The 21,079-nt window shown below is 38.7% G+C and overlaps 1 protein-coding gene across 8 annotated transcripts in view; it reads right to left on the bottom strand.

Moving 5' to 3' along the window:
* The window catches only part of LOC139465749 (centaurin-gamma-1A-like), a 97,923-nt gene extending 77,486 nt beyond the window's left edge, over window positions 1–20,437 (bottom strand). For all 8 annotated transcript variants that reach the window (XM_071247593.1, XM_071247594.1, XM_071247595.1 and 5 more), the window contains exon 1: window positions 20,141–20,437. In XM_071247593.1, the coding sequence (XP_071103694.1) occupies window positions 20,141–20,315 (175 nt within the window). In that variant the 5' untranslated portion in view covers window positions 20,316–20,437. The remainder of the gene's footprint in view (window positions 1–20,140) is intronic.
* Between the last annotated feature and the right edge of the window lie 642 nt (window positions 20,438–21,079).

Genomic DNA, 21,079 nt, shown 5'->3' with positions numbered 1-21,079 from the left:
TTGGTAGTACACACCAGGAGCCAACCTCAATGACCCCCCTTAATTCCGAACAATGTATCATTAACATGTAAACAATGTTTTTTCATCAAAACATTTTTTTTCACAAAAAGTTAATTATTTCAATATAGGCTCAATGTCACTCCCCCAGCCTTACAATCAAACATCCCCAAAGCCATTTAACGCTGAATAGCATTCTGTTATAGAGACTCCCTCAAGCAGAACTGGCTTGAATTGGCAGGCGGTAGAGCAGAAAATGTATTCAGATATACTTACAAGCAACACCCCTCCAATAAGAATCTCAAGGCCCTAACTTGAAGCATTCCTCCATTTGTCAACTTCTCCCACTGATGATGTAGCTAAATTCTTGCCAAGCAATCACTTGCATTGAAATAAACCTGTGAAGCATTCAGCAAAAACTTATTCCTTACCCAGGGGGGGAAATAATTGTCGTAAATAACGTCTATCTGGTCATTATCTGCCTTGCCGCATCTTCACTGTCCTTGCTGGTGAACCAGAACTCTGTCAGAACAAGGTCAACTGAGGCTGGGAATCTAGCCCTGCCAACTCAAGATGGTATCTTCTTGTGACTTTTCCCATTGAGTTTAGTGGGGTTCTCATAGGTATCATTATATAGGCTTCATTACCCTTTGGAGATAAATGCTAGCTTATCTGAAACAAACACTTTAAACCAAATCGGAAAAAGCTTTATGACACTATCATGATATATTACTGACAACTGACCCACCAAAATAACCCTGAGGGAAATAGAATACTGAATGTTAGGAGTGACTGGCGAGTGAGTTGGGTTTGATGCCACGGTATTCCAGTAATATCACGGCATGTTAGCTTGATGTGGTAGGAGACCCCACAGGGAAACAGGTCTCAAACGTTGACCATTTTGAGGAAATCCATGAGCACGGGTTTGGTGCTGACAAACCTGGAAACATGATTGAGGTGAACAGGGATTCAAACCCACAGTCATATGTTCCAGGGACACTGAATGTAAAGAAGAAAATATATATTCTTACCATCGCTGTCATGGTTGTTTCTCATTTCAACAACACTGTAAAGTCCGGGACCTATTACATGTATAGGTGTTTACAGTGAGGGAGTCTACATAGGATAGTATCCAAGATACCTGATTGAGTCATACCTGTCTAACACCATGATGTATTAAGGGTTTCACCAAAACACAATGAAGTAACTCAGGATTTCTGTGATCAGAAACTCTTTACACGCTTACAGCACTGTTAGTGTTAGAACACGGCTTTTAACAGTTTTCCAGTTAGATCACGGCATGTCAACTGAATGTGGGTGGAAAGTAGTGAAGTGATGAAGGTCTCAGACGTTTACCACTTCCGTGAAACCCACGAGCACGGGTATGGTGCTGAAAAACCTAGAAACATAATCAAGGCGAACCGGGATTCTAACCCACAATCATAGGTTCCTGGCATGCCCAAGGGAGGCAGTTCTGCACAGGGAATCAGGGCGCCTTAGACTGGGCCACCCTTCCTCCCCTCATCCCTTATGGATATACTCAAAATCAGTTTGCTCCAAAGGGTTTTCTATTAACCTGCTAAGAGGCCGATATTAGTCCCTAAGTCTGCATTGCCTCTGAGTATAAGAAAAAATGAAATTTGAAAAAAAAATATCACAAATTTGAACACAATAATCATGTTTTCCAAATTTACCTATCAACATCAACATCAACTCAGATCTGCTTATGTATTTTTGTTTTATATTATTCAAAATATGATCATAACAGACCTTCTTCATACAGGCAGATCATTCGATTCTCATGGCAATGACAGGTAGTATGTGACTGCTTTTACCACCTTATTTCTTGTCCGATGAGAAACAAAGCGATAGTTTAGTTTTGAAAACTTACTTATGTGTCACTCAAATTACAAACTTTAGCTGACCCGTCCATTTTAGCGACCTAGCTCATCTTTCAAATCTTTACCTTTATCTTTTGAAATGCACAGGAAGACATGAATAAGAATACCAATATGCAAAACAGAACTTAGACACTAACTGTAGCAGTAGGTAATTCTGTTTGGAAACCCGAAAAATGTCTCCTTGCAGTACACCCTTAACCAATTCTAACAGACAAGGGGTCATGATGACCCAAAGATTTGAGATTTAGCCATGAGCTAGATTTAATATTGAATAATGATGAAGCTCTTTGCATTGCACCATGACTTATAATATTTGCTACCAAAAATACAAAATCAATATACACATGATCTGTATTTGATCGCATATCATTTCTATTTTCATTTTCATACAACAATTTTAGTTAACCATCTCCGATTCTGTTCACGGAACCTGATCTTGCAAAAGACATATATCCACAAATCAATCACAAAAGACTCATTATTTACTAGAATCCATTACAATGACTGAGGCTGAAATCACTGATGAATAGTAACATAAGATCAATTCTCACAAATGGAAGTACATCATATCTCTGCACCTTAACTTTGGAATATATTCATTTTATGAAAAAATAATAATCTAAAAACATATACAAAAGAAAGTCAAGCCAGGCCAGCTCCAGCTAGCTTTATTCCACAGCATCAGGGCATTTGTTTTATATTTTTAGAGTCAAGAAGGGTATTGTGTAATACAAGATTTCATAGACTTAATGTTAGTCAACAGATCTCAGTTCATAGTAATTTATTTTTTTGTTGGACCACTGATTTCTTTGGTCAAAGGGGGAAGTCAGAGGAGGGAATACAATAATTGCTAGGAGGAGGGAGAGAAGAAAATGAATGAATACACCATCCTTGATGCCATTGTCTGCTGTTTTTTTGTCATTCTGTCATGGAAGACAAAGGGAGTTAATTTGACAAAAGGGACATAACTCTAAATTTAATATGCAAGAATCTTTTGCGACAACTTGTCGATGATGACTTTATGATGATGCGGGAGGCGCCTGAGAACCAAGACAATAATTCTTTTAGCGTTATTGAAAAATTTTTAAAAAATTTAAGAAAACGGGCTGAGCGGATCCATTACCCAACAAATAAAGATGACCTTATCCAACTTAACAGTAACCTCATCCATCTGATTAATGGCGTTATTTTTATAATATAGGGAGCCCCTGATACACCTGTTGATGGAATTATGGTCAAAACCATAAAAAGTAGCACATGGCACTCTGCTTTAGAAATGAATCTACAGTAAAGTATAAGTAACCCGAATAGTGCTAACACAAGGGCACCCCCTGATAGTCTAGTAGTCCTCCAGGTACTGTTAACATTGGATAAACTGAACAGGGCTAATGGCCTCATGCCAAATTGTATCCCTCCGCCAGAGTTTGTTTGTTTTTCACTGAGAATGACGTAAAATATTGTGACAAACAACAATGTTACATGGCTTCTCTTAACAGCTGTGAAGTCAAACAAGATCACTCCAAGAAAGCCTGGTTGATTATAGGGATCTTGAAGGTCTGTCACCTTGACGTTGATGAAATTGCCTAATCCTAAAACCAAAAGGACTAAAAGTGGACTTTCATTTCCTGGGCCCTGTTTCACCAGGTTCACAAAGCAATCTTAGCACTAAGACCATTATAACTCCTATAATTTAACATAAGATCAAAGACAATTGTTGTGCTAAGATCACTTTGTGGAATGGCGCCTTTAGCCAAGTTTCACAAGCCTTGATGTGTAACATCGCAACATTCAACACCATCTGGGTACAATGCCACGCAATCGAACAATCACTGAGCTTGACCACTAGACTAATGTGGTTGCCTCTAACAAACATAGGATGCTGGGGACCCATTCTAACCCGGAAGCAATCTTGGCACTACAACTGTCTATGTCATTATTAGTGGCATAGATATTGAGAATATATCTTCATTAATTCTTACTGAGCATCATTATTTATGACTGATTGGCAAGATCACACAATTTGTCAACTGTCTTCTTTGTCAAGTGGGCCTCGGCAGCGCGATGTTATCACATCACTGTCACAATCACTTGGCAATTATCTCATCCACTGCTCATTAGGTTGTCAGATGATTTCATGCGAGGTTGTTACAACAATAGATTGATCAAGTTAATGCCTCCACTTGTGATCAGGAAATCCACATTTTTTTACACCCATGAAGATCTGGTGTAGAATAAGTCTTCAGCAACCCATGCTTGCCATAAAAGGCGACTATGCTTGTCATTAGAGGCGACTAACGGGATCGGGTGGTCAAGCTCTCTGCCTTTGTTGATGCATGTCATCGTATCCCAATTGCGTAGATCGATGCTCATGATGTCAATCTCTGGATTGTCTGGTCCAGACTCGATTATTTACATACCGCCGTCATATAGCTGGCATATTGCTGAGTGCGGTGTATACCAACAAACAAATAAACAGACGTTTTTCTACATTCTACATAAAGACTTTGGGTAATGTATAGAATACGTGGAAACTTGGAAGAACCAATTACATGTCAGACTAACTCCCTCATGACCCGTGATTCCTCATAACACTTAGCTTATGAACTAAAAGATCCTTTCGAGGCCCTGGAATACATTCAGCAGGGATCGATTTAATGAACTTGATTTAACATGCACCTGGTGCATGTTAACATGAAAATCTATTTGCACCAGACAAAACCAGGTTCCACCCCATACATTTATCACAGTTAAAACATAGGCTGGTCTGCTGACAGTGTCACACAAATTAATTGCTGTAAAATGTAATAGGAACATTTGCACATAATCTTGAAGCTCCAACACATCAAGCCTAAGAAAGCATGACAAATTACACGTAACACAGGGATTAGTAATGTAGTGTGGTCAATAACCTTTAGAAGTATTGAGTGTGTTCAAAGATAGATCTTGTGTGGACAATTAAGGGTCAGTCAGGGACAAATTTAAAATGTTTTGACATGCACTTGGTGCATGTCGACATAAATATTAGGTTGCATTTTTCAATTAAATGTTGCATCTGTGCATGTTTTACATAGCTAAATCGAGCCATGTTAAGGAGAACCAAGGGATCTTCAAGTGTGCTAAAAGATGTACCAACACCCTCTGTCAAACACACAAGCTTAACTTCAGATTCTTGCAGGTGTAAACTCATGTTACCCCATGATGGGTTCAGGGTGCCGTTGTACCAAACAACCTTAGCGCTATGACTGTCGTAAGTCTTTGTTAAGGTAAAAGTTACGATCACCTAAACTCTAAGATCGCTAAGTAGAACAGCAACCAGGTCTACGATTTCATCACCACTTTACCCTCATACAGGCGAGTGAGTGAGTGAGTGAGTGAGTGAGTGAGTGAGCCCGAAGTGATGCAGGTCTCAGACATTTACCACATTGGTGAAACCCATGGGCATTGGCATGGTGAAGAACCGGGATTCTAACCCACAATCACAGCGTTAGAAATTGGCACTAGTCCTGTAGTCCTTGCCAAACTGCCCAATAGTTAAGGTATCGTAAGGACTAGTAGAAATTTGCTATTTTTAAGGGTTTTTCTGTATGTTATCTATTATAAGGACTAGTGAACTGAAACTGTCAGTTTCTACCGATGAGTCATACTTTTCTGGTGTGCCCAAGGGATGCAGCTCTGCACACAGTGAATCGTGGCACCATAGATGACTGGGCCACCCTTGCCCCCGGAGAATATGGTTGATCTGTTTGTTTGAACCAGTACCTTAAGAAATCTTTAGAAAGGTAACACAAGACTGCCATGTACCAGGTTAAACCCCTGTTAACCCCATTGGATTAAAACTGCACCTACAATCAATAGGGTTAACCTGTTTGCTTACATGACAATTGAAGTCTCCTACAACAGTGTAGGGGCTTATTTTTGCTAAAACCATTGCCTTAAGAAAACTTTGGAAAGGTACCACAAGACTGATTATAGTAATAACCCCTGCCATCCCCATGTTAACACATCTTTGCTTGACATTGCACTTTCATCACCTAAGTTAACCCCAAACTCCACAGCGTTAACCTGTTTGTTTACACCACCGCCTTGAGCAAACATTGGATAGTTATCACAAGACTGTGACTAAATGAACTAAACCCCTGTTAACCCTTTAACCCCCATCAAATGAATGGAGTAAACCTAACGAGGCCAGGTATGGAAACTCGGTCTCCACTATCTCCAATGGCTAACAAGTAAACATAACCGTGGTATCTCAGAAATGCACTTGACCTAGTCAACACAATACACATTCAACTGGACACAAACCTGTCAAATATGACATTGCATTGTCATGAATACTACCCTTCGACTAAGTTGTGCTGGTACTCCGTTTTCCCTCTATATGTATCGGTTTGTCACACAATCTACACTATGTCTGTACACTGAGACAACGTCATACCAGGCTTGTCACAATCTTGAATGTTAACTGCATAAAACAAAGTCAAACTACACAGCAATGTCAGCTTGCTCTGCAACAACGATGATTGATGCAACAACACAAACAATGCAGATCCTGTGTTTCATGAAGGAGCACCTTGCCAAGACAACACCATGTTACAGTTACCATGGTCCCACTGAACACAAAACACCCTGTTTATACCAACACTGCACATGAAACAACACCCTGTTTATACCAACACTGCACATGAAACAACACCCTGTTTATACCAACACTGCACATGAAACAACACCCTGTTTATAGCAACACTGTACATGAAACAACACCCTGTTTAGACCAACACTGCACATGAAACAACACCCTGTTTATACCAACCCTGCTAATGAAACATCCTGTTTATACCAACACTGTACATGAAACAACACCCTGTTTAGACCAACACTGTACATGAAACAACACCCTGTTTATAGCAACACTGTACATGAAACAACACCCTGTTTAGACCAACACTGCACATGAAACAACACCCTGTTTAGACCAACACTGCACATGAAACAACACCCTGTTTATACCAACCCTGCTAATGAAACATCCTGTTTATACCAACACTGTACATGAAACAACACCCTGTTTAGACCAACACTGCACATGAAACAACACCCTGTTTAGACCAACACTGTACATGAAACAACACCCTGTTTAGACCAACACTGCACATGAAACAACACCCTGTTTAGACCAACACTGCACATGAAACAACACCCTGTTTAGACCAACACTGTACATGAAACAACACCCTGTTTAGACCAACACTGCACATGAAACAACACCCTGTTTATACCAACCCTGCTAATGAAACATCCTGTTTATACCAACACTGTACATGAAACAACACCCTGTTTAGACCAACACTGTACATGAAACAACACCCTGTTTAGACCAACACTGTACATGAAACAACACCCTGTTTAGACCAACACTGCACATGAAACAACACCCTGTTTATACCAACCCTGCTAATGAAACATCCTGTTTATACCAACACTGTACATGAAACAACACCCTGTTTAGACCAACACTGTACATGAAACAACACCCTGTTTAGACCAACACTGTACATGAAACAACACCCTGTTTAGACCAACACTGCACATGAAACAACACCCTGTTTATACCAACCCTGCTAATGAAACACCCTGTTTATACCAACACTGTACATGAAACAACACCCTGTTTAGACCAACACTGTACATGAAACAACACCCTGTTTATACCAACACTGTACATGAAACAACACCCCGTTTATACCAACACTGTACATGAAAACACCCTGTTTAGACCAACACTGCACATGAAACAACACCCTGTTTATACCAACCCTGCTAATGAAACATCCTGTTTATACCAACACTGTACATGAAACAACACCCCGTTTATACCAACACTGCACATGAAAACACCCTGTTTAGACCAACAGTGCACATGAAACAACACCCTGTTTATACCAACACTGCACATGAAAACAACACCATGTTTATACCAACCCATGAAACACCCTGTTTATACTAACCCTGCTAATGAAACAACACCAGGTACATACCAACATTGCACATGAAACACCTTGTTTATACCAACACTGCACATGAAACAACCTGTTTATAGTAAACACTGCACAAGAAACACCCTGTTTATACCAACACTGTACATGAAACACCCTGTTTATACCAACATTGCAAATGTAACACCCTGTTTATACCAACATTGCATATGTAACACCTTGTTACAGTAAACACTGCACAAGAAACACCCTGTTTATACCAACACTGTACATGAAACACCCTGTTTATACCAACATTGCAAATGTAACACCCTGTTTATACCAACATTGCACATGTAACACCCTGTTTATAGTAAACACTGCACAAGAAATGCACTGTTTACAAGTGTAACTGGGAAGTCATTGACTGGAAAGTTTAGTATGAATATATCGAAGTATCAATTAACAACAAAATTAGTAATTCTGCATGTGTATAGACACTAATTAAAAAATGCAATTAACCAATATCATGCTATATATGAACTAGGCTGATCCAGTAAATGTCTAAAATTGACTCTTAATAAATGTACTGCACTGGGGTCATACGTGTGGGAGCCGTGTGGGAGCAGTGTGGGAGCCGCAGAGTCATTACAATGTCACAGCAGTAAGACACTAACCATGCTAACAGCATGTTGGTACTAGCACTGCAGTTGACCCAAGGTCGTACATATGTATAGTAGCACATTATATCAGTGACGAAGTGGGGCCATCACTTGTCCTCAACTGTTGATTGCATGCAGTGAGAGAGAAACGGAAAGGCTCACTTCAAAATCAAGTGCAACCGGAAACATACCGCACCGTCCATATTGTTCAAACCAGCAGGACTTTAATTATAACAAATAAAAGTTGTAGGTTGTATTGTGTCAGTAGCTTTCGAAATTCTAACTCAAATTAACGATTTATCATTTGTCATATTCTGCAGATACAAAATTGAAATGTTCATATGTTTTACTGTTTTTATCGATGACCTAGAACATGTAGAACCGTGTTTCTATTTCTATCCTTTCAAGTTCTCATTTTTCAGCTTACAAAATCACTTTGATGATCCATTACCCAGTCAATATACTGTCTACATACCCTGTATATGAGGACAACACCATTTCATATGTACCGTATTCGACGTAATAAGCGCCCAGGGCGCTCTCAAAATTAGAAATAATGGTTCTTATTAGAATATTATTTTGGTGAAGAAAAAAAACAGAGTTGAAAGATAAATTTGGTGGTTTTTGCTGACAGCCTGAAATGTTTATATACGAGAGATACATTTTTCAGGAATATAATTGCCCATAATTAAGGGTGCATATAACACACGAGTAGGTATTATACGCGAATAAATAGGTGTGGTGTACATTGATCTATCGGAAGGGTGCTAATAGGTATTCTTCACTAGCCAATATATTAGCATATATCGCAGTGGGCGCTTATTAGAGCGGGGCGCTTATTACGTCGAATACGGTAATTATTAAACAGTTGTTTTAGCAATCATGAGTAATCATCAAAATTAAATCGTTTCCCCTCTCAAGATGACTAAATGCATCGGGTGGTCAGACAAGGTGATATGGTTGATTGCATGTCATTCTGCTCCGAATGATGGACGCTGCTCATAACATCAATCACTGGTTTTTCTGGTCTAAGCTCTTTTACTTAGAGGCCACAGTTTGAATATTGACGAGTATGGCAGTAAACAAACCAAAGCACACATCCAACCTCAGGCAGACAACCAGCAAGGAAAGAGTGTGGAGCAATTCCTTCGACTTCAAAGAACCCCCAACCAATCTCTACATCAGTATGGAGTATATCTGGTGTTACAGAAATTACATGCCCAGGAATAATAGAGAGAGATCTTATGACAAGCTGACACTCAACTGCATCATCTACATGTGTGCTTGCACAAGCAAATATAACCACATGCCTTCCACACAAGATTTAGTGTATAACCATGATAACAAAACCAACAGTTGCAGCCTAGGGATAATGTAGGTGGTAGGGTTTGGTTTGTTGTTTAACGCTGCACTCAGCAATATTCCAGCTATATGACGACGATCTGCTAACAATCGAGTCTGGACCAGACGATTCAGTGATTAATATCATGAGCATTAATACACGCAATTGAGATCGATGATATGCATCAACCAAGTCTGCGAGCCGACCACCCGATCACGTCAGTTGCCTCTTACGACAAGCATAGTTGCCTTTGACAGCAAGAATGGGTTGCTGAAGACCTATTCTACCCCGGATCTTCACGGACTAGGTGGTAGGGATTTACTATGAAGCCCAAAGTTAGGCGACAACATTCTACAACAATGAGTAAGCTGTGTATCAACAAGACTAACATCAGGAAGTTGCCTATCATCTATCATTAAATATAGGCTACTGTTGTCATTTTTAGCACAAATATCATCTAAAACCAAAATGATGTCAAGGATCAAAATCATTTTCAAAATCAAATTTATCCAATCTAATTTGCCTCATCACTTTGGTTGTGTCAGCTTCCTGTGGCGCCACTCTCTTACAAGTGGACAGCTCGGTATTTATTTATAGCTGCCAAACTTGCATAAATGTCTTTCCCAGGTGGCAAAACATCTGTTACTTGAAGCTTGTGCTATCACTGATACTATTCTCCATGGCAAATGGGCTCACACCATATTGATTAACAGCTAAGAAAACATGAACTTCTCTCCAAGGTACCGCCTTTGCTATAATAAAACCCGACAGCACCCTAGCAAGACATCATCTGGGCTATCTAACCCTAAAATCATTCCATGCTACCACCTAATTATCATTTCTTCTTCTCTATATCCCTTCTTTATAAGTGGTATCTCTTTTAAATTCTATAAAAACTCATGCTAAAAAACAAAATTATCATATCTTAACACTATTCACAAAAGAATGTATGAGATAACTATTTTTTTATAACATTAAGCCACGACAGATTACCGTAAATAACAGAACAAAGTAAAACTTTCATAAGTAAATAACAAGTAAGATGACCTAATAATGCCATACCTCTTAATTCATATTTCTGTTTGAAACTACTTTTAGCTTTCAGGATATGTAAAACACAGATGAAATCGGCTTGTTTTTCTCATCATCTATACTCCAGTAATCCCTATTTTCAGGAAGTATGGTACTTAAGCTGGCTACAGCTTCCTCCCTATGTCAAGTCTTTATCAGATGGGGGCTAACTGCCGTGGACATTTCTCTGTCTAAACAAAGCTACCCCCAACTGTTCACAGGCAGTGGTTAACTGCTGACAATAATGAAAGTGTAATACGGCCAGTTATCTCCTATCAGCACATCTGACCTGAGAAATCACATACTGGGGGCATAGTGGTCAGCAATACAGCCATAGCAGCTGGCAAGGATAATATTGACATATCAATTTAATACTGACACAGACCCACCGACACAAAAGGCCAGCGGAGGAAAAACATGATGCATGGCAAATATTCCACATATTTGATGGATATTTTAATCAAATTTGAAGATTCAAATATTTAAATGTTAGCTGCTTGCTTTTAAAGAACATGGCAAGCGATAGTTTTATTGAGTGCATGTCCACCTCTAGTAAGTAAATGCATAAACCTTGCATCAATCAATGTATTCCCCCTTATGAAGACACAAACACATTTTCAGGGTCAGACATGGTCAATAGTCTGTTAGTCCCCGACTAGTGAAAATCTATAGGGTCTAAGTGTTTTTTTCCTAAATCAAGTTATTTTACATAAAACACTGAAATGAGCTGTGGACTACTTGGACATGAGTGAATCTATTCCCGATTTCAAATCCAACAGCAACATTATTCATAACAGAGGCACTCCCAGATTTCTGAATCACACAATAGTAATCACAGTCCATTCAAAAGCTACATCACAGTTTGTCTTCATAATTCCACCAAATTAGAGCATCAATCACCACCAATAACCCCTCTGACCCAAAAGATTCCAGGGCCAACAAGCAAATACTACCAATAAACAGCAAGAGTGTTGATAGACAGAAGTGAGGAATGAATTCCCAGCCTCAACACCAGACTAGTGTGACCCAGGGCATTCCACACAGCACCTACAAACTGTAAGAGGATGGCGACCAGGGGGGCTTTTAGGAATTACCTACATGTGAGGAAAGCCTGACAGAACCACAGGTAGGCTATTGAGAGCTCAGCAAGGGAGAGGCCATCATATCGAATATCTAAATAAGCAGCGAGCTCTCAGATAGCTGCACTCAGGGACTTGGTAGAGGAAACTAAACAGTGGCAGGACCTCAACATCAATACACAGGGTAATTGTAGATGTGGGATTCACTTGCAACTGTCAATCTCTCTTATTGAAATGTTGCATTTGGCGTTACATTCTCATCCCTACATCCTTCTCCAGATGCCACACCATGGCTCTATTTATACACATCTCCTCAATGTTCGTAGCAAAAAAATTCAACCTAATGCATTTAATTCACTTCATACCTTCACAGCATACAGCCAACCTGCCATCATGGAGAATTAACAACTATAAAACCTACACAGCATTACCAATGAAATATCACTTCTCATCTCCACAGCAAAAAGTCGAGTGAGCATTCCTGAAATAACTGGTAAGTTTGTGTAGACTTGCTAGCCTGACAGCGTCTAGATGAGGGCAGGTTTTCATACCGAGATGATTACAGAGATACTGACTGCCATAATGCCTGACCCAGGACAACAGGGCGAGTTTTTGTCAGTTCCTGCTGATGCCTGTTTCCCTCATCAAGCTGCCTCCATCAGTGTTCTGGTTCTTACTCTGAGACCTGCAGTCGTGTACTCTCACGTGTACAACATACTCGGGGCTACAAACATCGGAGTAACAACTGCCGAGGCAGCAACACGGGGCACAAGGCTGCAGCCGCTGTCAAAACATGCCTAACTCACACCTAGGTGCACGTCTTGGATTGCAATTGTTCAGTACTTTTAAGGAAAGGAACATGCTTCTTAGGTCACTGTGACTATACTGTGATAACATAAGCAGGATTTCAGTAATACAGGCTGAAATATAGCAGTCTACATGTGTGTGTGTGTGTGTGTGTGTGTGTGTGTGTGTGTGTGTGTGTGTGTGTGTGTGTGTGTGTGTGTGAGAGTGTGAGTGTTGTTAACGCCGCACTCAACAATATTTCAGCTATAAGACAGTGGTCTATAAATAATCGAGTCAATCCAGTGATTGACATCATGAGCATCTATGCACACAATTGGAATACGATGACACAATCAACCAACTCAGCGTCAACTACCTGACCCCGTTAGTCGCCTCTTACGACAAACATAATCACCTTTTATGGCAAGCATGGGTTGGTTACAGAAGACCTATTCTAACCTGGTTCATTTTCACATGAGGGTAGGTTGATGTATGCATGAAGAATCAAACTGCCTCCATGACTAAACATTACACAGAGCTTAACCAGTGTTAGAAACTAACAGTTTTAGACCACTAGTCCTTATAATGATAACATGTAGCAAAACACTTAAAAATGGCAATTTTCTACTAGTCCGTATAAAACCTGAACTATTGGGCAGTTTGAAAAGGACTATAGGACTAGTGCCAATTTCTAACCCTGGGATGCCTTAACAGTCATCCGAACCGACCTTCCAATATGTCCAAAGCAACCAGGGTCAATAATGTCCACATGCTACAGATACTGATGATGGGTATAAGAGGATGATATTTAATGATACACTAATATGATTCTGCATTGGAATGGACTGATTACAGGGCAGACACCATGGTAAGCTAATGCTAAGTGTCTGAAATATATAACTTTGACCAAAACAAGCAACATTCTACATTTAAAGTGAAAAGGAGCCCCAGAGAGTTCAGAGAGATGAGAGAGCAAGACCTGTGGAAAATCTAGACCTGCTTCATTTAGGGTTAAGCATCACATTACTGCTGGGCTAGACTAACATCTAGTCTCTGAAATGAACATATCGTACATAAAAAAACAGTTGTTCAGTTATCTTAATAAAAATATAATAAAAAGGAACCCAGTGACTCTCTTCATTTTCAGATACTGCAGTGATCTAGACTTGCCAAACATTATAGACTTGCATGGGCTGTATTTGATATATATTTGTATCAGGGTCTGTAAGATAGACTACTGCTGGGCAGGATGGAAAATATGGTACAGGGACTGTGAGACAGACTAACCCCATGGGCAAAATCCAACTAACCAACAGCTCTAGTCATGGGTGGTTTATACAGCATGACAAGAACTTGGGAGAAAACTTTTTATTTTGTTTAAGACAAATGACATAAGGTCATTTTCAGGTTCAAATTTTATAAGACATATCTCCATACCATTACTGCATTTAAAAGATATCTTGGATAACCATCAGCCAATGTCCAAGAAAATGAACCAATCTGAATTCCTGGAAAAATACTAGTCCTTTTTCACTAGTCTTCACACAAGAGGACTAGTAATCATGACTAACTATGGTTTATATACTACTCAAAAGAAGTTATGGATCACCCGATTCTTTCATATTGGTAATGTTAATCTGTCATGGCATGAGAGATTAACTATTGTAATATGAAAGAATCAGGTGATCCTTAACTTCTCTTGAGTAGTATATATAATGTGATAGAACTAAACAAGGATTAAGTAGAGCCAATGACGTTTTCATGTTCCAGAAATTCTGGGTCTGACTTCGTCTTGAAGGAAGCTGAGTCAGAACTTAACGACTGATTTGATTCCTGAAATGATTCTAAACACATAAACAAGATACACCTTGAGCAACAGCAAAACTTTCAAAAAGGAAACATTTCCAAAAACCAGATGCCTAATTGACATTTCATACATTGTAAAGAGCATCTCACATTCACCAACAGCATTTTTTCATTTCCGTTTTCCTTCATATCTACGTCAATGATAATTTCAAATCTGAGCCCCTTTTTATCATTTCTGGTGCCGTGGATTTCTCCTTAAACCCAAGCCTTACCAATACATGTGGTAAGATACAGACCTGGCATGGCTCCGAATAAATACATCATTTTTGCAAGATTGTGTGCCTTATCACCAAGAAGGCAATTTGGACTTGAAAGCATTCATAGACTTGCCATCATCACTTGTAAGATCTCGAATGACAAGCTGAACAGTAGTGTTATTTAGTAGTGGATAGACACTGATGCTGGGATACATCAAACACAATTCCTGTCTTTATCTGCCTGCCACGCCCAAAAGATGCTATAGATATTTATAGACCATGTGGACAGTGATTATGCATTAATACACTTCATACACAATACATTTGATCTCATAGTAGTTCTATCAGAACTGTCTACCACACCTCCACCACATTTTATAACCAGAACATCCTCTTCTGATCGGTTTATTTTCTAGGACACTGACTGATTGTCATCCGAAAAGTCCTGAGTGAGCAAGTATGGTTTAACACTGTTTTAGCAATATTCAAGCAATATCCTGGCAGGGGGACACCAAAAATGGGCTTAACACATTGCATCCATGCCGGGCACTTACCCAGGCCTTTGGCTCCACAAGTGAACAGCTCAACCACTGTGCTACCCCACTGCCCCACAAATGTTATGAAGATTTGTTAACACATGCTAATGATACAGTTAGGGAGTTTGGTTTAATGCCACTTTTAACAGTATTCCAGTTATATCACGGCATGTCAGTTTAATTTGGGAGGAAACCCCGAAGTGATGCAGGTCTCAGACGTTTACCACTTCGATGAAACCAACAAGCAAGGGTGTAGTGCTGACACTCGAAAACTAATCGGGGCAAACCAGGATTCAAACCCACAATCATAGGTTTCTGGCGCGCCCAAGGGACGCAACACAGCGAATCGCAGCGCCTTAGACGACTGTGCCCCCCATGCCCCCCTAATGATACAGGAATCTATGGAAAGTTGATGAAAACAATGAAATGTCCTAATGCCATTTGTCCCTAGGAAAATCACTGATAGACATAAGACATTGCCACCTAAAAGATTAAAAAAGGAAAGCTTAATCAAACACCAAGGCATTAACAAGCTCCTTTCTTCCTTGAATTAATGTTATGGTTAGTATTTTCTACTGCCTGTTTGTCATGCTCCATGTCATGGAAAGTCCAATAAATAGTGAACAAGTTGTGACGTCGTCCTTATTTCAACCATTTTGTTACTTAAGAAATTATGTCATACCACATTCAGTCAAAAAGAATGAGTTAGCAAATAGGGCTTATGCTGTTTCTTGTGTTAATATTATTCCAGAATAGCAAGGGCCAATGATTTGTTTGTTGTTTAACGCCACACTCAGCGAACTTCCAGCTATATGATGGTGGTCTGTCAATAATCAAGTCTTGACCAGACAACCCAGTGACTGACATCATGAGAATTGATCCATGGTAATGGGATACGATGTTTTGCGTCAACCAAGTCAGCAAGCTTGACCACCCCATCCTCTTAGTCATCTCTTATGACGAGGAGTACGGGTGCTGAAGACCTATTCTAACCTGGATCTTCATGGGTCCTGGGAACAATGAGTAAAAACTTCACACATGGTACCTTTGTGGGTAATCAAACCTGGGTCGTTAGTGTGATTAAAGAACACTTGAACCTGTAAGCTATCCCACCACACCCACTGCCCTGCCAAGCAGATAGAACAGAAAGATGCTTGCATGTAACATCTGTGATGCCATTCTCACAAATGACACAAAGGGGATCAAACTCATACCAAATCATATTTGTAACTACCCAAAAATGCATGACATATGTCCAGAGCTCCAGATAAGCTGCGTATCTGTGTGAAATACGCATCAGAAATGCAGAAATACACAGTAAAATATAATCCAAGCGTATCAAATACGCAACGAACATTACAGATACGCTACAAAAATAAAACTTGTGCGTATCATCAAAATATTGTGAAGTAACCCTGCGTATTCGATTAGCAAATCAGCAACTTAATTTGAAATTATAAAGGGGCATTCCGTCAACCTTGCCAAACTCGATGACAGTTACATCATGATCATTTGCCATCACACTTTCTTGTGGAAGTATCGTGGTATTTTTGAGTCCTATAAAGCTCTCGAACCCACACGACACCAGTTTGCAGGGACTAGATGAATAGTGTTTTTAAATATTTAACTTAAATACCCACATGTGTAAAAACTAGTGGGTAACAGAAATTTGAATACGCAGGTAGAATTACTGATACCCAATGATTTTAAAATGAATGGTAAAATACCCACAACACCAAAAGCTTATCTGGAGCTCTGTATGTCACAACAATTGTCATCAATACTGAAACCCTTAAAGGTATCATTAACAATTGGTCATTATTTGTAAGATTTATTATGAGGATCATCATTATACTACAGCCATACAATACTAACAGACCATTGTCCTGGTATAATGTTAATTTCCATTCACCTTGTTCACATTGTCTCATAAATTGTATAATAGAATGACATGTATTTCGACTTTTTCATTCTTAATCTTTCAGTGCTATGTTTTTGAACAGGTACTAGTAACTTTATGAAAAAAGTGCTTCATGCAAATACTGTTCTTACCACCTGTACTGAAATTTTGCATTCAACAATATTTGAACTTTTGAACCCTATTGAATACAGGGTTAGAAACTAACAGTTTTCGTCCACTAGTCCTTATAACGATAACTTATAGCCAAACCCTAAAAAAGAGCAAATTTCTACTAGTCCTTATGATACCTTTACCATTGGGCAGTTTGGCAAGGACTATAGGACTAGTGCCCATTTCTAACGCTGCTATTGATATTAGTTTACTTCAGTTTCTAAAATGCCACTTAAAGATACTGTATCATTGAAGCTCATGAAATAATGACAAGTGTCAACTGATGTAAGATCAAAGATGCTGTAAATTCTATTCAACAAATGCAGACAGTGAAGCATGATTCTTAACATAAACATACCTGATCAAGGGAAGCCAATCTTTCAGCCATGTACAAGGGCTTGCAGATCCCATTATACGCCAACTGTGCTGCCCTTCTCATACTTAAACTAACTTGTATATCATCATGTTCATACTATACAACACCAGTTGTTCACTGAGATTGGCAGCTGTGCATGGGAGATCACATCACAAACATGTATGCTACTTTGTCATTAATTATATGTCGCAAGTGCAACATACACACCTTCAGCCTTACACTTAGAGAACATGTTTTTATCTGTAACCTTTATCACTACTTTAAATATTGATGAACAGGTATGATACATTGCCATACATTTTAGTTTTGTTATGGTGGTATCTTGATAACTTTGTGATTGATTCAATATGTTGTTGCTCAGAGTACATCTCCTGGAAACATATCGGCATCAATTGGCAGTGTCTCATTTGTCTAAGAGCTGACATCTGCAGCTCAACATGAAGACAGACATTTTGTTTCCAAATCCGTGCCCCATGTTGCTTAAACTCATCAATCACGTACTTCGGCATCACGCATGAAGATTTCATGAGGTTGAGTAACCTTATTGGCAGAGATAGGTCAGATTGTTAATTGGACAACCAAAGGTTTAATCAATGCTATAGCAAAGCACATGTTTATCGGTATACACTTTTTCTGGCAGTAAAACTAAACAAGTAGCATAAAAAGTTGTGTTTTTCAAAGCAATCTTCTGCTTTCTTTCATTCAGTGACAATAATACTTAGCTCACTCACAATTCAGAAACATTATCCATCAACATGTGCCACAAATTACCTGTAGATGTCACTTGTCATACTACAGCCTACATATTTCTGTCCAGTATATGCAGCGGCTTGAACTGGCATTTGATGCTGAATTACTTCCTTCAACATGTTCAACAGGAGTGAGTAAGTATTGTTTTATGCCGATATTACCAACATTATCACGGAGGGGGGCACCAGAAATGGGCATCAAACATTGTACCAATTGGGGAATCGAAACCCAGGCCTTCGGCATGACAAGCAAATTCTTTAACCCCTAGGCTACACCACTGGCCCTTCATCTAACTGTAATCATGTTAGATGTCATTATTTCAAATTTAACTGTTGAGGTTATGAATTTGTATATTGGCTTAAAAATGTTTAACAATTTTTGAAAATGGTGTTATTCATGTCACAAAACTACATTTCATGCATCACTTGACTTCCTGCAGATATCAACTGTACTTGTACTCTCTTGAACAACAATACTGATCTTGACAAATATATCAACAGTTACACTATTGAAAGGATAAAGCATCATCTACTATGTTTTGCTTCCTATCATTTGAATGACAGGGAAGTCCTTTTTCCTACCACTGTTAGATATCATTATCCCAAAATAAAGTAATTCAGGAAAGGGTGTGACATACATCAACATTAAAATATACATGATATATATACACTTGTACAGGCAAGTCATTTCTTTGCACCACTAAAAATAATGAAACCTTAACAATCACAATCACATAGCATCACTGTTCATCATCACTCCAGACAATGGAAAATGTAGTACTAGATACATAACCTCCACAATTACAACAGATGTATCATGTTACTAATGTCTATCATACATGATACTTCCGTCAACTCTTTCATTCACCATACAAATGACTGTATGCGAGTATATTTACCTATTTCACACAAATAAGACGAATATCTGAAAACTAAATATCCAAGTCTTTAAATTACCCATTATAATAACACTGAAAGTGTCTTCAATAAGTAAACATGAAAATTCATGTAAGTGTTATAAAACAAATGTGAATTTCACATCATGTATACATATTATGTATTGTTTATTTACAGCATGAAAACTGTTTGAGAGTACAAATTACCACTACTTGTGACATGTTCTTAAGCAAAACTTTGTTTTTAATGCCAACACCATTATGTTATTATTAGTCATGATGAAGAAAATTAACAGATCCATACCCCACTAAAATGTCTCTAGCATTATTCATGTCTTAGACATCAGAAATGTGAATCATATTATGATACACAATTGGGTTTATTGTGAGTAAACACTTGTCATCAGACAATAATTTGAAGCACCAAATATTGGCATGTCACGTATTCAAAAACAAGACTATTCGGACGATCAAAACAAAAAAGACAACTGTCAAAATGATTTCTCATACAAGATGAACAGAGGTGTGTTCAAGGGATGCTAATTTAGGAGTATCTGGCGTAATATTGAGAGCAGCTTTTCCCAATCAAGTAGATGCAGTTTACCATAGGGTTACATTTTCATTATCTACATGACTCACCTTCAATGCAAACCACATGTTCACGTATTTGTTGTTGAATCAATGGATCGGGAATCGCTTCGATCAAGTCATAAATAGCATAGATACTTGGGTGCACGCTTTCGAAGCGCTGAATTTCCTGACGAATTGCCAGCGAGTTGCTCCAATAGGACTGCATTGGGCTCCGGGCATTCATGGTTGATAACTAGGAGAGTCATTTTCTCCTATGAAAATTCATCTTAGGCCAAATGTGCATGTCAAAATCGTACAATAATAACGTTATTCCAAAGACCTTTCCACAAGATGGCTTGCTAAGATATTGACATTGCGCATGTCAGGCCGATGAAAATCTTGTACTATTTTCGCATCGCCATATTATAGTGTTGTGGAGGGAATGGGTGAAGACGTCTGGGGGATACTTTCGTAGTTCTCGGATACCATCATCAATCTTAGATTACTTACACATATAATTTTATCATTATTACGATTTCTTAAGTACAAACTTAAAGTTAAAATAGCATTTCGGTAGAATGCCCCATTACTTTGCATAATCACAACCCGGTGATAATTTTTCAAGCTGCTTTTCCTTCAAAACAACAAATTATAACCGATCTTTGAACAGTTTTATAAACTTGACGTATTAGGAATATGAAAATTAAAAAAAAAATAATAATTAAATAAACAACCTGGTAATTTTAAATATTTTCATAGTACGCGTGATGCCGTCATTTTATAATTATCGTTCTTTTGCTTTTTCTCCGCACAATAATTTTTCAGAAAGAAAATGTAATCACACCAAAGACATACTGTCAAATAAACAGTTGTATACAAAAGTAAGCTGGTCTATAAATGATGATCTTCGTGCAATCAGCACCTTATTAGGAGTTGAATTATATATATTTGGCTTGTTGCCAGTGGTAAGGCTTAACTGAATAATATTATTTATAAGAATGTTATCCG

This window comes from Haliotis cracherodii, unplaced genomic scaffold, assembly GCF_022045235.1.
Source record: "Haliotis cracherodii isolate W230 unplaced genomic scaffold, xgHalCrac1.p SCAF_18, whole genome shotgun sequence".
In the NCBI taxonomy this organism is placed as follows: Eukaryota; Metazoa; Mollusca; class Gastropoda; order Lepetellida; family Haliotidae; genus Haliotis; species Haliotis cracherodii.
This window is presented reverse-complemented; position numbering and strand designations above follow the sequence as displayed.